The 21,545-nt window shown below is 40.8% G+C and overlaps 2 protein-coding genes across 3 annotated transcripts; both read right to left on the bottom strand.

Moving 5' to 3' along the window:
• Window positions 1–6,173: 6,173 nt before the first annotated feature.
• Window positions 6,174–9,499, bottom strand: mob3a (MOB kinase activator 3A). Of its 2 annotated transcripts, none has more exons than XM_084164619.1 (4): window positions 9,288–9,499; window positions 7,680–8,239; window positions 6,822–7,024; window positions 6,174–6,564 (listed from the first exon to the last, which is right to left on the bottom strand). In XM_084164619.1, the coding sequence occupies exons 2-4, from the start codon at window positions 8,095–8,097 to the stop codon at window positions 6,535–6,537; spliced, it is 651 nt and encodes a 216-aa protein (XP_084020745.1). In that variant the 5' UTR covers window positions 8,098–8,239; window positions 9,288–9,499; the 3' UTR covers window positions 6,174–6,534. The 2 variants fall into 2 exon arrangements, with proteins under 2 accessions (XP_084020745.1, XP_084020746.1); XM_084164620.1 differs by lacking the exon at window positions 9,288–9,499 and adding an exon at window positions 8,927–9,259.
• Window positions 9,500–9,889: 390 nt separating this feature from the next.
• LOC311131547 (tyrosine-protein kinase ZAP-70-like) lies at window positions 9,890–21,093 on the bottom strand. Its single transcript, XM_084164594.1, has 13 exons — window positions 20,997–21,093; window positions 13,328–13,822; window positions 12,956–13,116; window positions 12,728–12,866; window positions 12,546–12,627; window positions 12,412–12,434; window positions 12,275–12,314; window positions 11,951–12,161; window positions 11,488–11,694; window positions 11,074–11,266; window positions 10,799–10,939; window positions 10,558–10,670; window positions 9,890–10,441 (listed from the first exon to the last, which is right to left on the bottom strand). The coding sequence occupies exons 2-13, from the start codon at window positions 13,730–13,732 to the stop codon at window positions 10,324–10,326; spliced, it is 1,833 nt and encodes a 610-aa protein (XP_084020720.1). The 5' UTR covers window positions 13,733–13,822; window positions 20,997–21,093; the 3' UTR covers window positions 9,890–10,323.
• Window positions 21,094–21,545: the final 452 nt, after the last annotated feature.

Genomic DNA, 21,545 nt, shown 5'->3' with positions numbered 1-21,545 from the left:
AGCGGCTTTTTTTTTTACACGGCTACCAATCGGTGCCCTTCTTTACAAGGCATTGAAAAACTTCCCTGGTCTTTGTGGTGGAATCTGTGCTTGAAATTCACTACTCGGTTGAGGGACCTTATAGATAATTGTATGTGTGGGGTACAGAGATGGGGTAGTCTTAAAAAATCATTTAAACCACTAATATTGAACACAGAATGAGTCCATGCAACTTATTATGTGATTTATTAAGCACATTTTTACTCCTGAACTTATTTAGACTTGCCATAACAAAGGGGTTGAATACTTATTGACTCAAGACATTTCAAATTCCACTTAGACATGATGGGGTATTGTGTGTAGATCAGTGACACAAAATCTACATTTAATCCATTTTAAATACAGGCTGTAAGACAATAAAATGTGGAAAAAGTAAAGGGGTGTGAATACTTTCTGAAGGCACTGTAGCCTATGCTGCACCCAAAATAATGTATCTGTTTATTTAATGGTTGTGCAAAATATGTTGAATTATTGCCATGACCCAAACTTTTCGGTCATGTTCTTTCTGTTGTTTACCTATTGTTACTAACTATGTGGCCATGAAACACTTGCTACTGTATGTGCTAGTTTCCTTGTAGGACTTGTTTATAAGAAGAGGAACATCTTGTGACTGTGTTTTCTCTCTCCTTTCCTCTCCCCGGGCACTCAGTGTATCTTGGCCCATATACTTGGGCCTTAAACTGCAGCAAACATTATGTAAAGGTTTGGCTGCTACTCAATAGGGCCAGGACCAAATTATGCAATCCCAGGTTAGGTTGTAAAACAAACCATGGGGCTGAGGAGGGGCACTATGGGGTAACAGTAGCAGGGGCATAGTAAAAGGCTTCAAGTGGCAGCCTCATTCCAATAACAACATCCCAGGAGGTAGTCTTTCAGAGAGGGGATATTTCTGCCTGCTCACGGATTGGCTGAGATCAGGAGGCGTGGCTGACAGGATGATAACAACAATGGATTGCATTTATACAGCACTTTTGTGTGCTACAGTCAGTTACTCATTCACCACCAGTGTGTAGCAACCACCTGCGTGATGTATGACTGACATGCATCAGAATGTGTACAATACATTAACTACAAACCTCTGCAAACTTCTTGAATGGCCAACTCCTTGAATATTTCCCCCCCTTAAGTGTGTGTACATTACTGTATTTATACTTTGGATATCGCTTTTCAAGGGGAAAGTAAAACAAATAGCTGGTGGGGGTCTTTAATGTGTAGTAGCTCAAGACATCATACAGTGGGGAAAAAAAGTATTTAGTCAGCCACCAATTGTGCAAGTTCTCCCACTTAAAAAGATGAGAGAGGCCTGTAATTTTCATCATAGGTACACGTCAACTATGACAGACAAATTGAGAAAATAATTTCCAGAAAATCACATTGTAGGATTTTTAATGAATTTATTTGCAAATTATGGTGGAAAATAAGTATTTGGTCAATAACAAAAGTTTCTCAATACTTTGTTATATACCCTTTGTTGGCAATGACACAGGTCAAACGTTTTCTGTAAGTCTTCACAAGGTTTTCACACACTGTTGCTGGTATTTTGGCCCATTCCTCCATGCAGATCTCTAGAGCAGTGATGTTTTGGGGCTGTCGCTGGGCAACACGGACTTTCAACTCCCTCCAAAGATTTTCTATGGGGTTGAGATCTGGAGACTGGCTAGGCCACTCCAGGACCTTGAAATGCTTCTTACGAAGCCACTCCTTCGTTGCCCGGGCGGTGTGTTTGGGATCATTGTCATGCTGAAAGACCCAGCCACGTTTCATCTTCAATGCCCTTGCTGATGGAAGGAGGTTTTCACTCAAAATCTCACGATACATGGCCCCATTCATTCTTTCCTTTACACGGATCAGTCGTCCTGGTCCCTTTGCAGAAAAACAGCCCCAAAGCATGATGTTTCCACCCCCATGCTTCACAGTAGGTATGGTGTTCTTTGGATGCAACTCAGCATTCTTTGTCCTCCAAACACGACGAGTTGAGTTTTTACCAAAAAGTTATATTTTGGTTTCATCTGACCATATGACATTCTCCCAATCCTCTTCTGGATCATCCAAATGCACTCTAGCAAACTTCAGACGGGCCTGGACATGTACTGGCTTAAGCAGGGGGACACGTCTTGCACTGCAGGATTTGAGTCCCTGGCGGCGTAGTGTGTTACTGATGGTAGGCTTTGTTACTTTGGTCCCAGCTCTCTGCAGGTCATTCACTAGGTCCCCCCGTGTGGTTCTGGGATTTTTGCTCACCGTTCTTGTGATCATTTTGACCCCACGGGGTGAGATCTTGCGTGGAGCCCCAGATCGAGGGAGATTATCAGTGGTCTTGTATGTCTTCCATTTCCTAATAATTGCTCCCACAGTTGATTTCTTCAAACCAAGCTGCTTACCTATTGCAGATTCAGTCTTCCCAGCCTGGTGCAGGTCTACAATTTTGTTTCTGGTGTCCTTTGACAGCTCTTTGGTCTTGGCCATAGTGGAGTTTGGAGTGTGACTGTTTGAGGTTGTGGACAGGTGTCTTATATACTGATAACAAGTTCAAACAGGTGCCATTAATACAGGTAACGAGTGGAGGACAGAGGAGCCTCTTAAAGAAGAAGTTACAGGTCTGTGAGAGACAGAAATCTTGCTTGTTTGTAGGTGACCAAATACTTATTTTCCACCATAATTTGTAAATAAATTCATAAAAAATCCTACAACGTGATTTTCTGGATTTTTTTTTTCTCAATTTGTCTGTCATAGTTGACGTGTACCTATAATACAAATTACAGGCCTCTCTCATCTTTTTAAGTGGGAGAACTTGCACAATTGGTGGCTGACTAAATACTTTTTTCCCCCACTGTACATAACAGGTTAATTGATTTAAACAACATACTTACAGTAAGGACTAACAAGTATGTACATACATTATATAGGCCTACAACTACAGTAAGTAGGAATTAAAACCAAAACAAACTTGTTTTTTGTTTAGGGGGGTCTACACGTGTCTGTGATGTATACAAATACGTGTGTATGTATCGTAGGTGTGTGGATGTGTGCACAAATGCTTAATACTCTCCACAAGAGAGATGAGTGTGCTGCAGTTAGCAGTCCTCTTCTGTTTCATCTTGGCTGCTGGGTTTTTCCAAGGAGTCAGCGCTCAAGGTCACATGGTAAAGATTTACACACACTTGTTCTTAGAATGAGGTTCCCAGAAAAATAGAAACATGACCACCTTTAAAGGAAAGGAAAAACTACAACTTTCAAGCAAAATAAAATATTATTACAGAAATACATGTTATCCAAATACCACCTTTACACGTCCCAATGACACTTTAGTTGAGGATAAAGACATAATAGCACCAAAAGTACACATATTACTAAGTTATAGGTTCCTGAGACCACACATGATACAGCCCACCCAATACTTTCTCCAAGATATTCCCACTAAGGACATGAAAAATTGCTCAAATGTGCTGTGAAATTAATATACTGTGGAGTGGGTGTATTCCTGGTCAGCTCATGTTACATAACAATGTTACATAACATATGGCATTAATTTAAATTCTCCTTATTCAAACTGAGATAATACTAACAAAGGAGATTAGTGAACAATCAGCACACTTGGATGAAACATATTCAGTTCACTTCAGGACCACAGTGTTTGGCATTTTGTATATTATTTGAAGAAGATTTCACTTAAATGTAGGACTAGTCCAGACCAACCACTCAACCAACAGACAATCTTAACTGAAAAAATTCCCTATGGTGTCCCTAAAGCTGTATTTGCATGGTACTCAGGTAGGCAGGTACATTTTCTATACGAGTTATCTTACATGTCTGGCAACTGTAGTAATTACTATGTTGGCCTAATAATATGTTCCTACACTGTAGTTATACTGTACCTGTCCTTGTACTTATCTAGTAAACATATATATATTTTTAGGGGCTTCAAATTTAAGTAGAACCACAAACTGTGAAGGAAATTGTTTAATGAGTAGCATAGGATGGTTGTTTAGCAACAAAAGCGACTCATTCGCAAATTTGGGGCAAAACAGACAGGGTTGGCTTAGATTGTTGACAATGTAAACTATATGTCATCTGCAATGTTTAGGCTATTGAAAACATGCTGTAAATACATTTGCACAATGATGAGCACTTGTTGTCTCTCAAATATATCCTTACAGTTGTTGGTTAGCTAGCTAGCGAAGTTGAGCCATATTAGCATAGACGTGACATCAGTCAAAACACCTAAAACAAAACATGGTATCAAGAACAAGATAGAACTAGCTGAAACAAGCCACCTATGATTCCACACATAGCAGCTTCTTGTCATTGTTGCTAGTTATCTGGCCATCCAGAATCACAACAACACAAGGACTTCTGCTCCATTGAAGCGTGCACATCGTTTCCATGACGTTGTCAGCTAACCCGTCTATACAGGAGAACATATTGTAAACTGTGACTACCTAATTCTACTTGAACCCAATTTGACACTTTTGGTCCCTTTCTGTGTACATTTGAGAATATTTCATTATAAAGTCCTAAATATTAGACATCCCAAGCACTTGTTTTATTGTAATATCCTAATATGTAACGGGAATAATATCCTATTTCAAATAGAACTTAACTATAATTGAAATAAGACCATTTGAACTGACAGTCTGTGAGATAATACAGAGGACCATACATGAGGCAACTGACTTGCAAGTCATGAAACCGTTAGGGTGTGCACTCAAAGCCTAATATTTGCTGAGTCACATAATCCACCATGTCAATGATCACATTTGCATTCAAAACAGTACAAGCACATTGTCATTGCAACAACTCAGACAGAGTTGAGTAAGCTTCCGTTTGATTGGTGCTACTGAAATTCTTTAACTTGATCGCCTTGATACAGTTGAAAGTATGGTTCTTATTATACCTCAGTGGTCTAGTCTGGTCTAAAACATTCCAGTAAATAAAAAACAAGCAGATTGAGATGAGTTAAAAATACCTCCTGCCTGTTTTACACGTAGCTCCGTCTTACACGTAGCTCACGTAGCTCACACAGCGAGACCAGTCACAGGGTTGCTGTAGCGGGGAGAATGAGGGGAAATTATTCTTGTGAGTTGGCACTGAGACTACATATTCAAGCAGATGCAGAGAGAATTTTGATTAGAACCTGCTATGTACTATTGTTGACCGAGGGTAGATAGAAAAAATAATATTCCCCTCACAGCTAGTGGTTATGTACTCCTTTAACACGGCCAGTAGGTACTATTGGCACAACAGCCTGAAATAAAGGTGGTTTCCAGGTGTTGCAACCTGGTCTCAGAGCATTTCGTATTATTCTGTACGTAAATACGAGACACATTTCGTATGGTATGTATTAATTCGTGTATGATACTGTATGTTACGAATTACAATTTGTATTATATGTTATGAATTTGCAAAACGTATGATATGTTATGAAATCTAGCTAGGTGGCTAATGTTAGCTATCTGGCTAACATTAGCTAGGCTAGGGGTTAGGGTTACGTTTAGGAATTAGGTTAAAGGGTTAGCTAAAAGGTTTAAGGTTAGGGTTAGCTAAAAGGGTTAAGGTTAAGGGAAGGGTTAGCTAACATTCTAAGTAGTTGAAAAGTTGCTAATTAGCTAAAATGCTAAAGTTGCCGTGATGAGATTTGAACTCGCAACCTTTGGGTTGCTAGACGTTCGCGTTATACGCCCACCCATCCCGACTAAGTAACCATCTGTCTTATGTAATCATACGAAACGTAACGTATCGTATTAAATGGAGGGTCTCGGCTTTACGTAAGACTAATACAAAATGCTCTGAGACCAGATTGACAACCGGAATGGGCTTCCTACTACATATAAACTCCACAACCCAGCCATATGTATGTGTTCTTTATGCCACCTTGTGGACTAACTTAAGACCTGCACAACTGGTTTATTATGTTGGTTGGCTTCGCTCGACAGGCTTTGTTCTCAGTTCTTTTATTGCTTTTACAAAACAATGCCATAGATTTCATAAACAAACAATATACCAGTTTGAATGTATATTCTGGAAAAATAACAATGTATGATAACACAGCATGGCTTCAAACGCTGTTCGTCTAATCAGCATCCAAACTACCCATTCTATAATTAAACATAAGACACTGAGTTTAGAGTTTAGAGTAGGAACAGAGTGCGTTTAATCTCTCCACATACTACAATCTTAGATATGTACAAACATACATATATTATTTTAAGATAAGAAGAGAACAACTAAATGACAGGAATGATTCAGCTTCAAATTAAAATAGAAAGATTTCTCTCTTAATACTGTGCTCTGATAAAATGCTCAAAACATTAAAAGGAAGAGAATGCCTTACAATGTTCCTGGTTAAACAAACCTACATGGTTAAAATAGATTACAGTACTTGTTTATAAAAAATAAAGACTCTTTTAGATTTGGTTTATGTTTCCTGTTTCATTCTTCTACATGGACGGAACTAGTCTTCAAGGGGGAATGTGTCAAGTGGTCAGTGGCGCTCCCTTAGTGGCACATCTGTGATGTCATCTCTTTCTGTAGGAGACAGGAGTGGTAGTTTAGCAACATTATCATAGCAAAAGCACACAAATGTGCTTGTAAACATCACAATTCTAGGGTGCAACACAGACATAACTTCAGGCAGCTTCCTTTACAAAAAAAAGCCATGTAATGTGTAAGAAATTATATGAAAATTAAAATGTATCCTTGCCTTTATGAGTTTGTGCAATCGTTTGTTTAACAGCTCGCCTACCAACAAGATAGACAATTCAATTATTTGTATCCTCACTCACCAGTGGCTCGAGCTCCTTGTGGTCTGTGAGGTTGAACTCTGTTACAAAGTAGTAGAAGTGCTTGTAACAGGTGTTGACGTGGGCCTCTGCACCCATCTGGCTCACACGATCAAAGTGGTGGATGTAGACGTGGACGAACACACGAAACAAGCGAGACAAAATCTTCTTAGCTACCTGCATGAAGGTCTTGGGGAAGGGAGTACCTTCAAAAACCAAACAAAAGATGACAAAAGAATATGAAGATGTGTCCTCCGGGGACATGTAAAGTAAACACAAAAGTAGTCATGCTCTCAACCGTATCTGTGTTTGAATCAGTCTGTTTGTCAGATTAATTCTCAACTTTAAATATTACCTTGGGTGCAAATAAAATATATTTTGTTTTTGTGAACTACAGGATTATGCTTGTATCACTCGAAGGAGATATGTGAGCCTTTAAATGACAACACCTAGGGTAGAGGATTTATATTTTCCTTCATCCATCAAGAATAGATGAAGTTATCTGTCCATCCGTTTACACTAATCTAATAGTATTTTAGCAATGCATTTCCAGGGACATGTGCACATGCCATGCCTATTTATACCCTACTGTAGATTGTGTGACCCATTTCTAATGCCATTGCTTGGATGTTTCTACAGATAGTCAGATACCAAGTTGTGTGGTTGGAATTACGTGAAGAATGCAAGGTTAGGAATTTTTGGATCATTGTAGATGAACAGATACAGCTGTTGCACTTGGTAAAAGAGAACAAGGAATTCAGCCTATCAAGATGCTCTTTTGTAACTCTGCGAAAACATTAAACCTATTTATCACAATGCAGATCCAAGCCCATGTACCTAGTTATCATTCTTTGTACATACCGACGTTGGTGGGGAAGATGTGCTCGTTGTTGATCTGTACCTCGATCCAGTCCATCAGCAGGCTCATGTACTTTGGGGCTGGAACAGCTGTGGGCTTCTTGTATTTGTGCTCGTCCTGCCAGCGGTACTCGTACTTGGGCCCTCCGGACATGACGGGGCAGGTCTGGTCGGTGCAGGAGTCACTGATGGTGCCGTAGATGAGGTTGATGCGGTTGAAGAAGTCCACCACATGCACGGCCACCCAGTCATTCAGGTCCTCTCCATGGGGCAGTGCCACTGCCTGCTTCAGGTCCAGGCCTGCATTCAGAGACGCCTGAGCCTTCTTGTGCAGCTCGAAGCGCTGTGTCCCGGGCTCAAACTTACGCTTCGGCCGGAATGTCCTGTCCTTGTTGAAGACTTGCTTCAGGGCCATGGACATTGTTGCATGTGGTAGTTTGTTTATGTCTTTTTGAATTATTTACTGGTTAGATGAAGGAGATATAACAACAGTGGAGCTGTTAAACACTGGTTTTATTTTTCTCAAAGCTGGATTTAGTCCTGAGGCTGATGAAGGGTCAAATCTGAGAGAGGGGTAGAAATAATAATTTACAGTGTCAGATTCACAGATGCCATATTGTCAAATTCAGCAGTAACATGCAGTATTCCATCTGGTGCGGCTATGCCAACAAGGCCCACAATGTATTTCTTACATTTTAAATATATGTTAAAACGATATGCATCACCATTAGTTATGTCGTTTGGTAAGAATGCATAATACTGTAAGCGTTTGTTATGTTGCAGTCAATTTCTGAGCTCCAATTAACTAATTAAAAAACAATCAATTAATAACTAATGATAAACCACTGATTAATAATCACTTAATGAAATTATTAAACCATATTTAACTACCAAACCATAAAATACACATCTACGACTGCTGTCAAAAGAGTTGTAGGTTCATGGAAGTCTGTCCTCCACATACCTTAACAGACATCAACTTAGAGAAGAATAACGCCAACCAGTTACAATGTTGCAAAAGTGAGTGTTGTTACAGAGTAGACTAGCTAGTTACCATGTTGCAGAGAGTGAGGTTATTATTAGAATGTGGTTACAATGTTGCTAAGCTACACGAGTCATTTCCTATTTTTCACATTTACTTTATGGCCTGGTTCAGCCAAGCGAGCCAGCATGGCCAACCTTGCACGACTTTATGAAGTGACCTCAGATAATAAGGCCATTTCATATATTGAAGTTACTTATAGACCTACTTATTGACAGCAGACATCAGAAGTATAAAGTGGTCGGGGGCAAAAGTGAAACAAACTAAATCTAGCTAGTTAGTACATGATGTAGCCTTGCGGTAGCCTGAGCGGTGATGCTAATGTTGCTTTCTTGAACGATGAGGGCGCGTGACGAGGCCACCAAGTTTATTCATGACGTGAGAAAAAACGACATCAATCGCACTTGTTGCTTTTCGCAAGATAAAGTTAATCATAACCTGCTCCTCAAAAGATTTCTCATTATTACATTTCACGTAAAAAAATAACGGAGTAAATTGCTACCGAGCTGACGGTGACGAAATTCGTCTCCCAACCACTTTCCCCGAACTTGGAGAGAGATACCACTTACTTGTTCCGCTTTACTGAGCCTTCCCCTTGCGATGTTCCCTTGAATAAAATAAACTTTACTAATCGTTTTCAAATGTATAACAGGAGCTACATTATAATGAATGTATAATAGTTTTGAACATAGCGCTAAGTCTATACTTTATTAGGAAACAAAAATAGGCCCCTCCCTATCCAAAAAAAACAACAACACTTCCTTTGATCAGACGTCACTGTACACGGCCGGAGGACCGTGGCGCACCTCAATGAGGCGCACACACAACTCTTTATTCTAGGCCTACTGTACTGTAGTCTAATGATATGCCAACAAGTATCTTGATAATTCATACAAAGTGAATTGTTTGACATCATATTAATATAAGCAAGACTGTTGTGTCGATGATATAGCTATGGGTTTAATTGTTTCCTCATAGTATTCGATTTTAAAGTGTTGTGAAAATGTTAATCAGTTGTGGAAGTGACAAACTTTCACGAGAATTTTACTTCTTGGTAAGCGAAATTATGAAAATGTAGACCATTTCAAAACTCAAAAACGGAATTAACCCCATGTCTCTGACCTTAAAGTCTGTTTCATCATTCATTCACAAATAATTTCCACAATTACTTGATATACATACACCATATTCGGTGACATTTTTTATTTTTTTTACAAATGTATCGAGAGCTGAAGCACTTTATTTTTTATTTAACCTTTATTTAACTTAAATAGAAACAGAGTTCACACTAGACCTAATTATATTCTCAGGGAATTACACTTTCAATATGCAGTTTTACAATTCTAACACGCACCATTTTTTTTGAGTTTCTTCTAAAACATTCAAACCAACAAATGATGCAGTCCTGGGCTACAAAACAAGGCTGTTCTTATATGAATGACTTTCATTACCAACTCACATTTGCGTCAATAAGGCTTGTTTAGCTGTTGACTGTTGCTGCCTGTTTCTGAAGCTGCCAGTTTGTGCCCAGTTCATAAGAGGCTCTTTGTCTATCTTAAAGAATGCATTGTGTGGCGCGGGGACAGAGTGCATCTTGTCCCTGGACTATTTGAGAGGCTCAGCAGCGTCTGCGGTCCCCTCAGGCGGAGTTTTGTTGGATATAGAGTAATAAAAGCCTCGCATGCGCTCCTCCACCTTCACAAAGCCTGGCCGGTCCTCGTGTCTGAGAAGAGAAAGATCAGAGACTTTAGACGTAATGGATCTCATTTGGGCAGCAGTGTGGTCTAGTAGCAATACCATGTGGTGTGAAAATTAATAGGTCTCTGGTTTCTCACTTACTTGTATGTCCAGCAGTCCTTCATCAGAGCATACATTCTATCTGGACATCCAGATGGACATTCCATGCGGCTCCCACTGGCAATGAAACTGATCACCTCAGGACCTTTCATTTTCTGATCACATGTGGTAAAAAAACAGATTAAGATAATCTAGACAGCACTCAACAGCTCCTGTGTTGGAGGCTGTTATTACAGTATAAATGTTAAATATTTAGATCTTGCTGCTGCTGTACAGATAGTACCTTGTATGGTTTCCCTCCATAAGAAAAGGCTTCCCACATGGTGACACCAAAGCTCCAGACATCACTCTTGCTGGAGAATTTGTGGAAATTCATGCATTCTGGAGCATACCACTTCAGCGGCCATTTTCCTGCTGTGCGTGCCTATGTTCCCACCCACACACATGCTTACCATACCACATGAATATTGTACATATAAAGAACTGCAGTATTTAACTATATAAAACAGACCAACTTAACATTATAGCACATGACACGTGCAAGAAACTCATACCTACCTTGTAATAGTTGTCATCAGCACCCAAAGCCTTGGACAGGCCAAAGTCACTGATCTTGGCAAACTGTTGGTTGACCAGCAGGACATTGCGAGCTGCGAGGTCTCTGTGCACAAAGTTCTTCTCCTCCAGGTACTTCATTCCCATAGACACCTGGTGCATCAGCCCCACAATGTTCTCCACTGTGACCGTATCCCTGAGAGGTAGAGGGACAGAAAGGGAACTCAAATGAACCTTCAGGGGAATTCGCTCATGGTATTTAGCTTCACTTTGCTGAGCTCATCATCACTTTTTGAGTAATAGCAGTGCTATCATTAATTGCATTTCCATAACTCTCTATGATCAGTGTCACTATTAAGAGAATAACATGCTTTATGATATACTGTACTACTGTACGTGTGAAATAATTGGCCTTACTTATTGGTGGAGAGGAACTTGTTGAGTGGCCCAGCAGAAGCCATCTCCATCACTAGCATCAGGCACTCGGCCTGGCAGAGCCCCAGCATGCGGACGATGTAAGGGTTACTCAGCTGGTGCATGATCTCTGCCTCCCTCATCATCTCATCTTTCACCAGATTCTCATTCTCACTCTTCAGCACCTTGATGGCCACATCAGTGTGGCCCCTGGAACCACACAATAATTTGTGATGTGTTATGAATAAGGCCCAGTGTTTTTCTAAATTTTAGCCTCTAACTAGGGTCCAGAGTTTTTCCTGATCAGCTCACTTTCTCAGTAAAAATAATTATAAACCTCTGTGACATAAAACTTAGTTTTCAGTTGTTATAAATGGCTCTAGGCATGAGGTTATAGGTTCTAAACTCAGGCTCTGATGCTCTGTTTTGATTAATCCAAGAAGCAGCACCCCCCACCCTCCCTCACTTATTTGTCTTGAAGACTCCTTTCTTGACACAGCCAAAGTTGCCTGAGCCGAGCTCCACCTCATCAATCATCAGCTGCTCCCTATTGATGAAGAACTTCTTCAGGTCATTGGGGTCATGGTAAGGGTTGACAAATTCACTGCAGTCCATGGGCAGCATCTGACGGTCTGTGGGGGGCGAAGTGTTGACTTCTGTGGAGCACCCCAGAGGTACTGTAAGAAAGGGCCAAACCACAGGGAAATGTCTTAAAGACAAATTCAAAGATTTTTGTATGTGTATTTTGGTGGAAAGGCTATGTGTGTCTGTTGTAATGTTATTGACCTACCTCCAGGTGGCGGTGTGTATCCATTTGTTCTGAATTGCCTCTGAAAGAAATGTACTGTATTCAATAGATCTGTGTGAATGAAGTTGGAAAGTACTGTATCTACCATGGAGAAATTAGAAAATGTTCTTGATACTCACCCCTGAGGGCACAACTGGAGACTCTGAAAATGGATTTGAAAATGTATTAAATTACATAGGGGACAGATTTTGTGAAATTATAAGAAGAATGTGATGATTGTGATTCATTTGAGAACAAAATGTTGGTTCAGTACGTTTGGCATTGTTACGGTTCACACATGGTTCCCTCAGAACTGTCACTAGCCCATCAGGCTTCATCTTCAGATACTCAACCAGCTGCAGTGTAGAAGGGAGGGAGAGTGGGGTAGCAGACTTAAACATGAGGTAGCAGACAATACATTTGAACCAATTTGTTGGAGAAGAGAGAACAGCCTACCTGCCACACAGTGTCAAATTTGGTTCCCTCTGGCATGGAGTACTTCCCTGATTTGTCATGTAGAATCTGGTAATGGTAGGCCGTTTTTCCGTACATCAAAGAAAGGGCAAAGGTGCCGGACTCTTCCCTGTCTCTGACTCTGATGAGAAAAAAAAACACTATAATAATTGTTGTGAGTGTTTTGGGACTTTTGGATGGCATTGGACTAAAATATATTAAATGACTCACAGGAACTTTCCGTCTGGCTGTGCCCTGGAATAGAGTCGCCTCTCCCCCTCCTGGCGAGGGATCTTGCCGTGGTACCAGGGCATCCTCTCATGGGCGGTGGTGGCGATCAGCTTCTCCAGCTGTGGGGCCTGGCTGATGATGGCCTGCTCCATGGCCTCCCCCTGAACACAGATAGACAGTTAGTCAACCTGAGCCTACATGGGGGGGGGGGGGGGGGGGCAAGGCAAACTACAGTTCATAATAGCATAGTAAAACCAACAGGGCCAGCAGACTAACAACAGTAAACCTACTCATGCCAAGGTTCTACAGGGCATCAGAGATGTTGTTGGTGTGACTTCTGGCCCTGCTGCCAATCGTTCAGCCAACCCTCACCTCCAGGTTCCATGTCTGTCGTACATACTCCCTCAGCATGTTGTCCCTAAGGTTATCAAAGACGCCTGCTCTGATGGGGTTGTCTGGGGAGCGCAGACAGGGCTTCCTCAGGGTGCACACCAGGCCATCTGAGTCCTTACTGTAGAACTCACAGAGCTCCGCTGGCCCACAGTGGGGCTTGCCACCCGCAATACAGTAGGTGCTGTTGAGTTGTTTCTCCACAGAGTAGTGATGGAAGTCCAGGTCCCACACCAGGGAGACCACGTAGCCGCCCAGGCTCCGCAGACACTGGCGCAGCAGGAACAGTCCGTCGGCCATGCCTGCCAGCTTCAGGTGCTCCTCAGCCTCCGAGCGACTGATGCTGCCGTAGAAAAAAGGCAGCTCTGCCGCAGGGTCTGTCGCCATGTCTGAGTCTCCTCAGGAAGTATGAGGGAAGACTCCTCAGTTGGAAGGGTTGGAAGGGTTGGAGATGGCTGGAGGCTCCTGATTAAAGATCTATACAGTGAGAGAGAATGGGAAATAATAATGCATGACCACTGTTTTATTATTTTCACAATATTCAAATTACCACAAGTAATGCTAACTATAGTATATGTTTTCCTGATAGTTGTTTTTCTCTAATTGAGGATGTTGATGACTTATAGTCTACAGACTTCATCGGAACCTCCATCTCAGGGACCCAGAGGAGTATCTGAGGTATTTGTGTCGTTGGGCTGTTCTGTGTGCAGTAAGTGAGATAAATAGTAGGCTATGCGTGTTTCTCTACACTGCCACAGACTGGTGTTAAGCACAGCCACAACAGGAAATGACACCCGCCCCCGTCCTCCTTCTCCAACCTCTCTTCAGTTTCTCACTCTTCCGTTGAACAGGTGCTGCTGTTACTCAAATTTTCCCTGAGCTGTTCAACACACTAGCTGCACATATCAATGAAGATTATGAAAACAGATGTCATTTTTAGACAAATGAAAATACAGAAACAAAATATTTCAGATGTAGCCCCAATCAGTATTTGTTTCAACCAATTTGTGCTTTATTCTGACTATCAGGAGAATTTAAAATAAGTGTAGACTGCAGGCTGTGTGTTTATCATGAAAGCATGTTGTGTCTGCTCTGCTGTGAGGTAGCTTTATTTGATAACAAGTGGAAAATGCCTGTTGGTGGGCAAGACACAGATGAGTATCATAACTTTTTAAACGCACACCAGACAACTATCAAGATGACATGATATTCACACACAGAAGCAGAAATAAAATGAGTTTGGTAGACAAAATAAACAGTTGAATCAGTTAACATAGTGATGTACTGAGTTTTCTATTTGCGGTTTTCATACATCTTCCTCTTTTCCGTTTCATTTGACACCCCCATTTTGGAAAATGAATGCTTTAGCAAAAAAAAAAAAATGTAATCTGTTGGTGTGAGTCATAGGTCAGGGTGGTTTTCCTTGGTTTGGTTTGTAGTTTGAATCAACTGCCAAAATCAAACTTCAGTTTATTATATGATACACAATATACTAGCAGCTCCTTATGGGAACTCTTCATCCCTATTCTTCCTGTAAAAAGTCCAAACTTATGGCCCATGGCCAATATCTGATGTATTGTTTCAGAGTTCTGAAGTCTTGTGCTTGGTGAAAGGATTCTTTGAGGTGGGGTATGTCAAAAGGGGGGTGAAGGTAAAGACTGTATCACCTGTGTCTATGTGTGTCTATGCTCGTGTCTATGCTTTTAAAAGGGTGGTGTGATTCAATCACAGTTTCCTGGACGTACAGTACCTGTGACAGTCTGTCTACATCCATGTCAGAAACACAGACACAGAGCCATAGAGAGACGCAATGTGCCACAACACACACAGACTCCACCATGGCCTGAGAGCTTCAAACCCCCACTCACCACAGTAAAGGGACAGTGGTACAAAGACATGTTGTAATGTGAAAACTGTGCCTTCAGTATGCACTTGTTGACATTTCTGAAATTCTATTGATGTGAATGGCTAAAACTGATTTGTGTTTAGTTTTATTTCCTGTCTTTTTATCCTTGTATTATATGACCTGAATCAGCTAAAAGTCAGAACGACAGAATAAAGTACTTGAGAATAGCCATAAAAGTCAGTTCCCATGCAAATGGAAAGATATTAAGCATAAAAAACAATCTGTCAGAGAAGAAGATGTATTGTCAACAAGAGAGTTGTTGACAAGGAAATGTCCACATTTTATTTTCTAGTTCCCTGAATTTATGTTTGAACACATAGACAAAACTATAAATGTCTCACCACTAGCTCAATAATCGGAGCATAAATATGCTGTTTGCTTTTGACCACCCCAATTTTCATCCCTCATGTTGCTTTCCTTCCAGCTCAGAACAGAACACCTAAATGGATATTGACTTCTGATAAGGGAATGCACTATATATTCTCTTTTAAACTATTTCTGAATGTTATACTGCTTCATAAGAAAAACAAACCAACCAAGACAAATTTCCCTAACAATATATAGAGCAACCCAGATGTTACTTTACAAAACAGAGACTGACAGTGTGATGGATATTTAACTACATCAGTACTTTTCCCAACACACTTCTACGAACATTACCCATGCTGTTAATATTCAAACGTTACATTCCAGCGAAATGGCTGTTTTCCCACAAGACATTAAGCTCACATCAAAACCAGCTGTAGGCCTATATTCTCCCCTGGTAGACCCTGCATTCTCAGTAGTGCTTTGCCCGGAGGTTGGTTGGGGTTTACAGCGGAGCCAATATAGGGCATACAGTGCCAGCAGGTTGGACGGCTGAACCGGCCGACCCTTACAGGAGTCTCAGTCCCCATCTGCAGGCTGAAGGCCATAGCTTTAAAGAGCGGAGAGATAGCAGAACTGTGTTCTGACGCACAACCTTTTCCATGCAGTTACAAGTGGCTGTGAGGTCTACAATAGAAATGCCTTGTCCATTGTAGCACAGAGGATAACATGATAGAGGGCCCTTGGTTTAGCAATAAGACATTACATTCATCAACTATAAGCAGTAAACTCAGCTTTGCTAAATTCAGTCGTTGGCTCATGGCCATGATTTGTAACAATAATAATACATATTTGTCTTGTATTTCATATGTAATCATAGTCATATAAATAATGACCCACCATGTTTTGCCATTAGAGTGGATTAAAAATATGATTAAAAAGAAACGTTATATCAGAAAGGGTATCTGTTCTATAAGTTATACTAACCAAAACATTTCTAAATCATTAGATACTCAATATCTAGCTATTTTTATGCATTGCTTTGGCTACTATGCGCTTAACAAACCTTGTCAAATCAGGAGAACATATGCTTATCAAAACGTCTAAATATATACAGTGCCTTGCAAAAGTATTCATCCCCCTTGGCGTTTTTGCTATTTTGTTGCATTACAACCTGTAATTTAAATGGATTTTTATTTGGAATTTAATGTAATGGACATACACAAAATAGTCCAAATTGGTGAAGTGAAATGAAAAAAATAACTTTAACAAAAAAAAATCTAAAAAAAAAAATAACTGAAAAATGGTGCGTGCATATGTATTCACCCCCTTTGCTATGAAGCCCCTAAATAAGATCTGGTGCAACCAATTACCTTCAGAAGTCACATAATTTGTTAAATAAAGTCCACCTGTGTGCAATCTAAGTGTCACATGATCTCAGTATATACAGTGAGGGAAAAAAGTATTTGATCCCCTGCTGATTTTTTACATTTGCCCACTGACAAAGACATGATCAGTCTATAATTTTAATGGTAGGTTTATTTGAACAGTGAGAGACAGAATAACAACAAAAAAATCCAGAAAAACGAATGTCAAAAACGTTATAAATTGATTTGCATTTTAATGAGGGAAATAAGTATTTGACCCCTCTGCAAAACATGACTTAGTACTTGGTGGCAAAACCCTTGTTGGCAATCACAGAGGTGAGACGTTTCTTGTAGTTGGCCACCAGGTTTGCACACATCTCAGGAGGGATTTTGTCCCACTCCTCTTTGCAGATCTTCTCCAAGTCATTAAGGTTTCGAGGTTGACGTTTGGCAACTCGAACCTTCAGCTCCCTCCACAGATTTTCTATGGGATTAAGGTCTGGAGACTGGCTAGGCCACTCCAGGACCTTAATGTGCTTCTTCTTGAGCCACTCCTTTGTTGCCTTGGCCGTGTGTTTTGGGTCATTGTCATGCTGGAATACCCATCCACGACCCCCTGGCTGAGGGAAGGAGGTTCTCACCCAAGATTTGACGGTACATGGCCCCGTCCATCGTCCCTTTGATGCGGTGAAGTTGTCCTGTCCGCTTAGCAGAAAAACACCCCCAAAGCATAATGTTTCCACCTCCAAGTTTGACGGTGGGGATGGCGTTCTTGGGGTCATAGGCAGCATTCCTCCTCCTCCAAACACGGCAAGTTGAGTTGATGCCAAAGAGCTCCATTTTGGTCTCATCTGACCACAACACTTTCACCCAGTTCTCCTCTGAATCATTCAGATGTTCATTGGCAAACTTCAGACGGCCCTGTATATGTGCTTTCTTGAGCAGGGGGACCTTGCAGGCGCTGCAGGATTTCAGTCCTTCACGGCGTAGTGTGTTACCAATTGTTTTCTTGGTGACTATGGTCCCAGCTGCCTTGAGATCATTGACAAGATCCTCCCGTGTAGTTCTGGGCTGATTTCTCACCGTTCTCATGACCATTGCAACTCCACGAGGTGAGATCTTGCATGGAGCCCCAGGCCGAGGGAGATTGACAGTTATTTTGTGTTTCTTCCATTTGTGAATAATCGCACCAACTGTTGTCACCTTTTCACCAAGCTGCTTGGCGATGGTCTTATAGCCCATTCCAGCCTTGTTTAGGTCTACAATCTTGTCCCTGACATCCATAGAGAGCTCTATGGTCTTGGCCATGGTGGAGAGTTTGGAATCTGATTGATTGATTGCTTCTGTGGACAGGTATCTTTTATACAGGTAACAAACTGAGATTAGGAGCACTCCCTTTAAGAGTGTGCTCCTAATCTCAGCTCGTTACCTGTATAAAAGACACCTGGGAGCCAGAAATCTTTCTGATTGAGAGGGGGTCAAATACTTATTTCCCTCATTAAAATGCAAATCAATTTATAACATTTTTGACATGTGTTTTTCTGGATTTATTTGTTGTTATTCTGTCTCTCACTGTTCAAATAAACCTACCATTAAAATTATAGACTGATAATTTATTTGTCAGTGGGCAAACGTACAAAATCAGCAGGGGATCAAATACTTTTTTCCCTCACTGTATACACCTGTTCTGAAAGGCCCCAGAGTCTGCAACACCACTAAGCAAGGGGCACCACCAAGCAAGCAGCACCATGAAGACCAAGGAGCTCTCCAAACAGGTCAGGGACAAAGTTGTGGAGAAGTACAGATCAGAGTTGGGTTATAGAAAAATATCTGAAATGTTGAACATCCCACGGAGCACCATTAAATCCATTATAAAAAAATTGAAAGAATATGGTACCACAACAAACCTGCCAAGAGAGGGCCGCCCACCAAAATTCATGGACCATGCAAGGAGGGCATTAATCAGAGAGGCAACAAAGAGACCAAAGATAACCCTGAAGGAGCTGCAAAGCTCCACAGCGGAGATTGGAGTATCTGTCCGTAGGACCACTTTAAGCCGTACACTCCACAGAGCTGGGCTTTACGGAAGAAAAAAGCCATTGCTTAAAGAAAAAGAGAAGCAAACACGTTTGGTGTTCGCCAAAAGGCATGTGGGAGACTCCCCAAACATATGGAAGAAGTTACTCTGGTCAGATTAAACGAAAATTGAGCTTTTTGGCCATCAAGGAAAACGCTATGTCTGGTGCAAACCCAACACCTCTCATCACCCCGAGAACACCATCCCCACAGTGAAGCATGGTGGTGGCAGCATCATGCTGTGGGGATGTTTTTCATCGGCAGGGACTGGGAAACTGGTCAGACTTGAAGGAATGATGGATGGCGCTAAATACAGGGAAATTCTTGAGGGAAACCTGTTTCAGTCTTCCAGAGATTTGAGACTGGGACGGAGGTTTACCTTCCAGCAGGACAATGACCCTAAGAATACTGCTAAAGCAACACTTGAGTGGTTTAAGGGGAAACATTTAAATGTCTTGGAATGGCCTAGTCAAAGCCCAGACCTCAATCCAATTGAGAATCTGTGGTATGACTTAAAGATTGCTGTACACCAGCGGAACCCATCCAACTTGAAGGAGCTGGAGCAGTTTTGCCTTGAAGAATGGGAAAAAATCCCAGTGGCTAGGTGTGCTAAGCTTATAGAGACATACCCCAAGAGACTTGCAGCTGTTATTGCTGCAAAAGGTGGCTCTACAAAGTATTGATTTTGGGGTGGGGGGGGGGGGTTAATAGTTATGCACGCTCAAGTTTTCTGTTTTTTTGTGTTATTTCTTGTTTGTTTCACAATAACAAATATTTTGTATCTTCAAAGTGGTAGACATGTTGCGTAAATCAAATGATACAAACCACCAAAAAATCAATTTTAATTCCAGGTTGTAAGGCAACAAAATAGGAAAAATGCCAAGGGGGGTGAATACTTTCGCAAGCCAACGCGGCAATGTTGTTTTTTATATAGTGGTGTAGGCCACTATATAACAATGTTGCTTAGTAACACATACAGTGTTTGCAGAAACAACTACAAATAGGCCTACAAACATCAGACCTATATTAAAATGGTGGGAGGTCTCTAATATGTAGTTCATTTAAAGTCTGTGGCTGAGACTGCTACCTAGAAAACAAATAATACTTAGAAATTGCTTATGTCAATGGAAAATCGAAAAGGGACTTACTGCGCATATTTTTCCTATACGTAGAATGAAATTGCCCAAGTCAGCCACACATCCTCAGGACACAGTTTAGCCAGTCTGGTTTAAACCAGGGCCCTATCCCAACAGGCAAATCAAGTTGTTTCTTATAGATTCTTATAGAACCCATTGCATTGGTTATATTGGAATGCATTATGTTCAGAATATTTCAAAGAAGTATGAAGATTGGTCTGTCGTCTAGTTGAGAATGAGTCTCTGTTAAAAACGACATAAAAATACAGCCCCTTATTTTCATACAAAGCACAGTAACCTCTTTTGTATTATTTATCTGATTACAAGTGCCAACGAGTCTCAAAATAGAATCTACAGTATAATTCAAAATAAAATTACAAGCAGTAATGACACACATAAAACACGGGTGTGTCTACTTGAAAATCTTACCCCCTTTTGGCTTTCTATTCATATACACAATGAAAGCAACTATTTATAAATATAATTACTTTTGAAGCCACAGCTAGAATGTCTTTGCCGCACCGTGGTGAACCCATTTTGCCTTTGTTACAGCACAAACTCTACTAATAGAAACATATTAACAGTTTTAAATGTGTTTAAGACACTGGTTATAAGGGAACAAGTCATAGAAAATGAACATTTCAAGAACAATCTTTTACATATATTATTTATATAAAATATTGTATTGTATACTTCAAAGTAGATTAAAGTAATGGACTTTCAACTTTATATTTTTTCCGTCTCCAAAATACAGCCTAAACAAATTCCTTGATTTGGTTAAAAGAGATTCATCCTAATTCCTCAATTGAAAATGAGTGAATAAAAAGACAGAACTGGCTTTTTAAATTAGATGCACTCACCATACACTATTTCACTGGAATGGAGTAAAGAAGTCAGAGATCTTAGTAGATTGGCCTCAGAGACAGAGAGCTGCTGAGTCTGTCCATCTGTATAGGTGACAGAGAAAATGCATCAGCACTGCTGAGTGAGGGCATGAGTGAGGGTTCAGGAAAACTATGTGGGTTGATTGATACAGCCCTGGAATCTTCACTAACCTACTTCCTCACCTCAGTTACATGAAACCCTTTCTACTATACTACCCTTTCTTTCATGAAAAGGCAGAAATAAAAAATGGCACAATTTCAATATCTACAACCATCTGACAGAGCTGACCCAGTCTTCTGTATCCACCTGTCGACCACGGCCCTCCAGCAGTGAGGCTATGATGGAGGTTTTAATGGTTAGATGGAACAGCATTCCATTTCAGATATCTCTTTGTTGGAGGCCACATGTCAAAACTGGGCTAGTGCAGGCCCTCAAAATCACCTACAGAGGGCGGTCTGGATTAACTATTCAGGTAGGCCTAACTACTATCACTAATAACAAGTCAAGTGTACGTGTAATATGCA

Source organism: Coregonus lavaretus (genome assembly GCF_964263955.1).
Source record: "Coregonus lavaretus genome assembly, chromosome: 6".
NCBI classification, from domain to species: domain Eukaryota; kingdom Metazoa; phylum Chordata; class Actinopteri; order Salmoniformes; family Salmonidae; genus Coregonus; species Coregonus lavaretus.
Note: the sequence above shows the minus strand (reverse complement) of the source record. Positions and strands in the feature narration are given on the sequence as shown.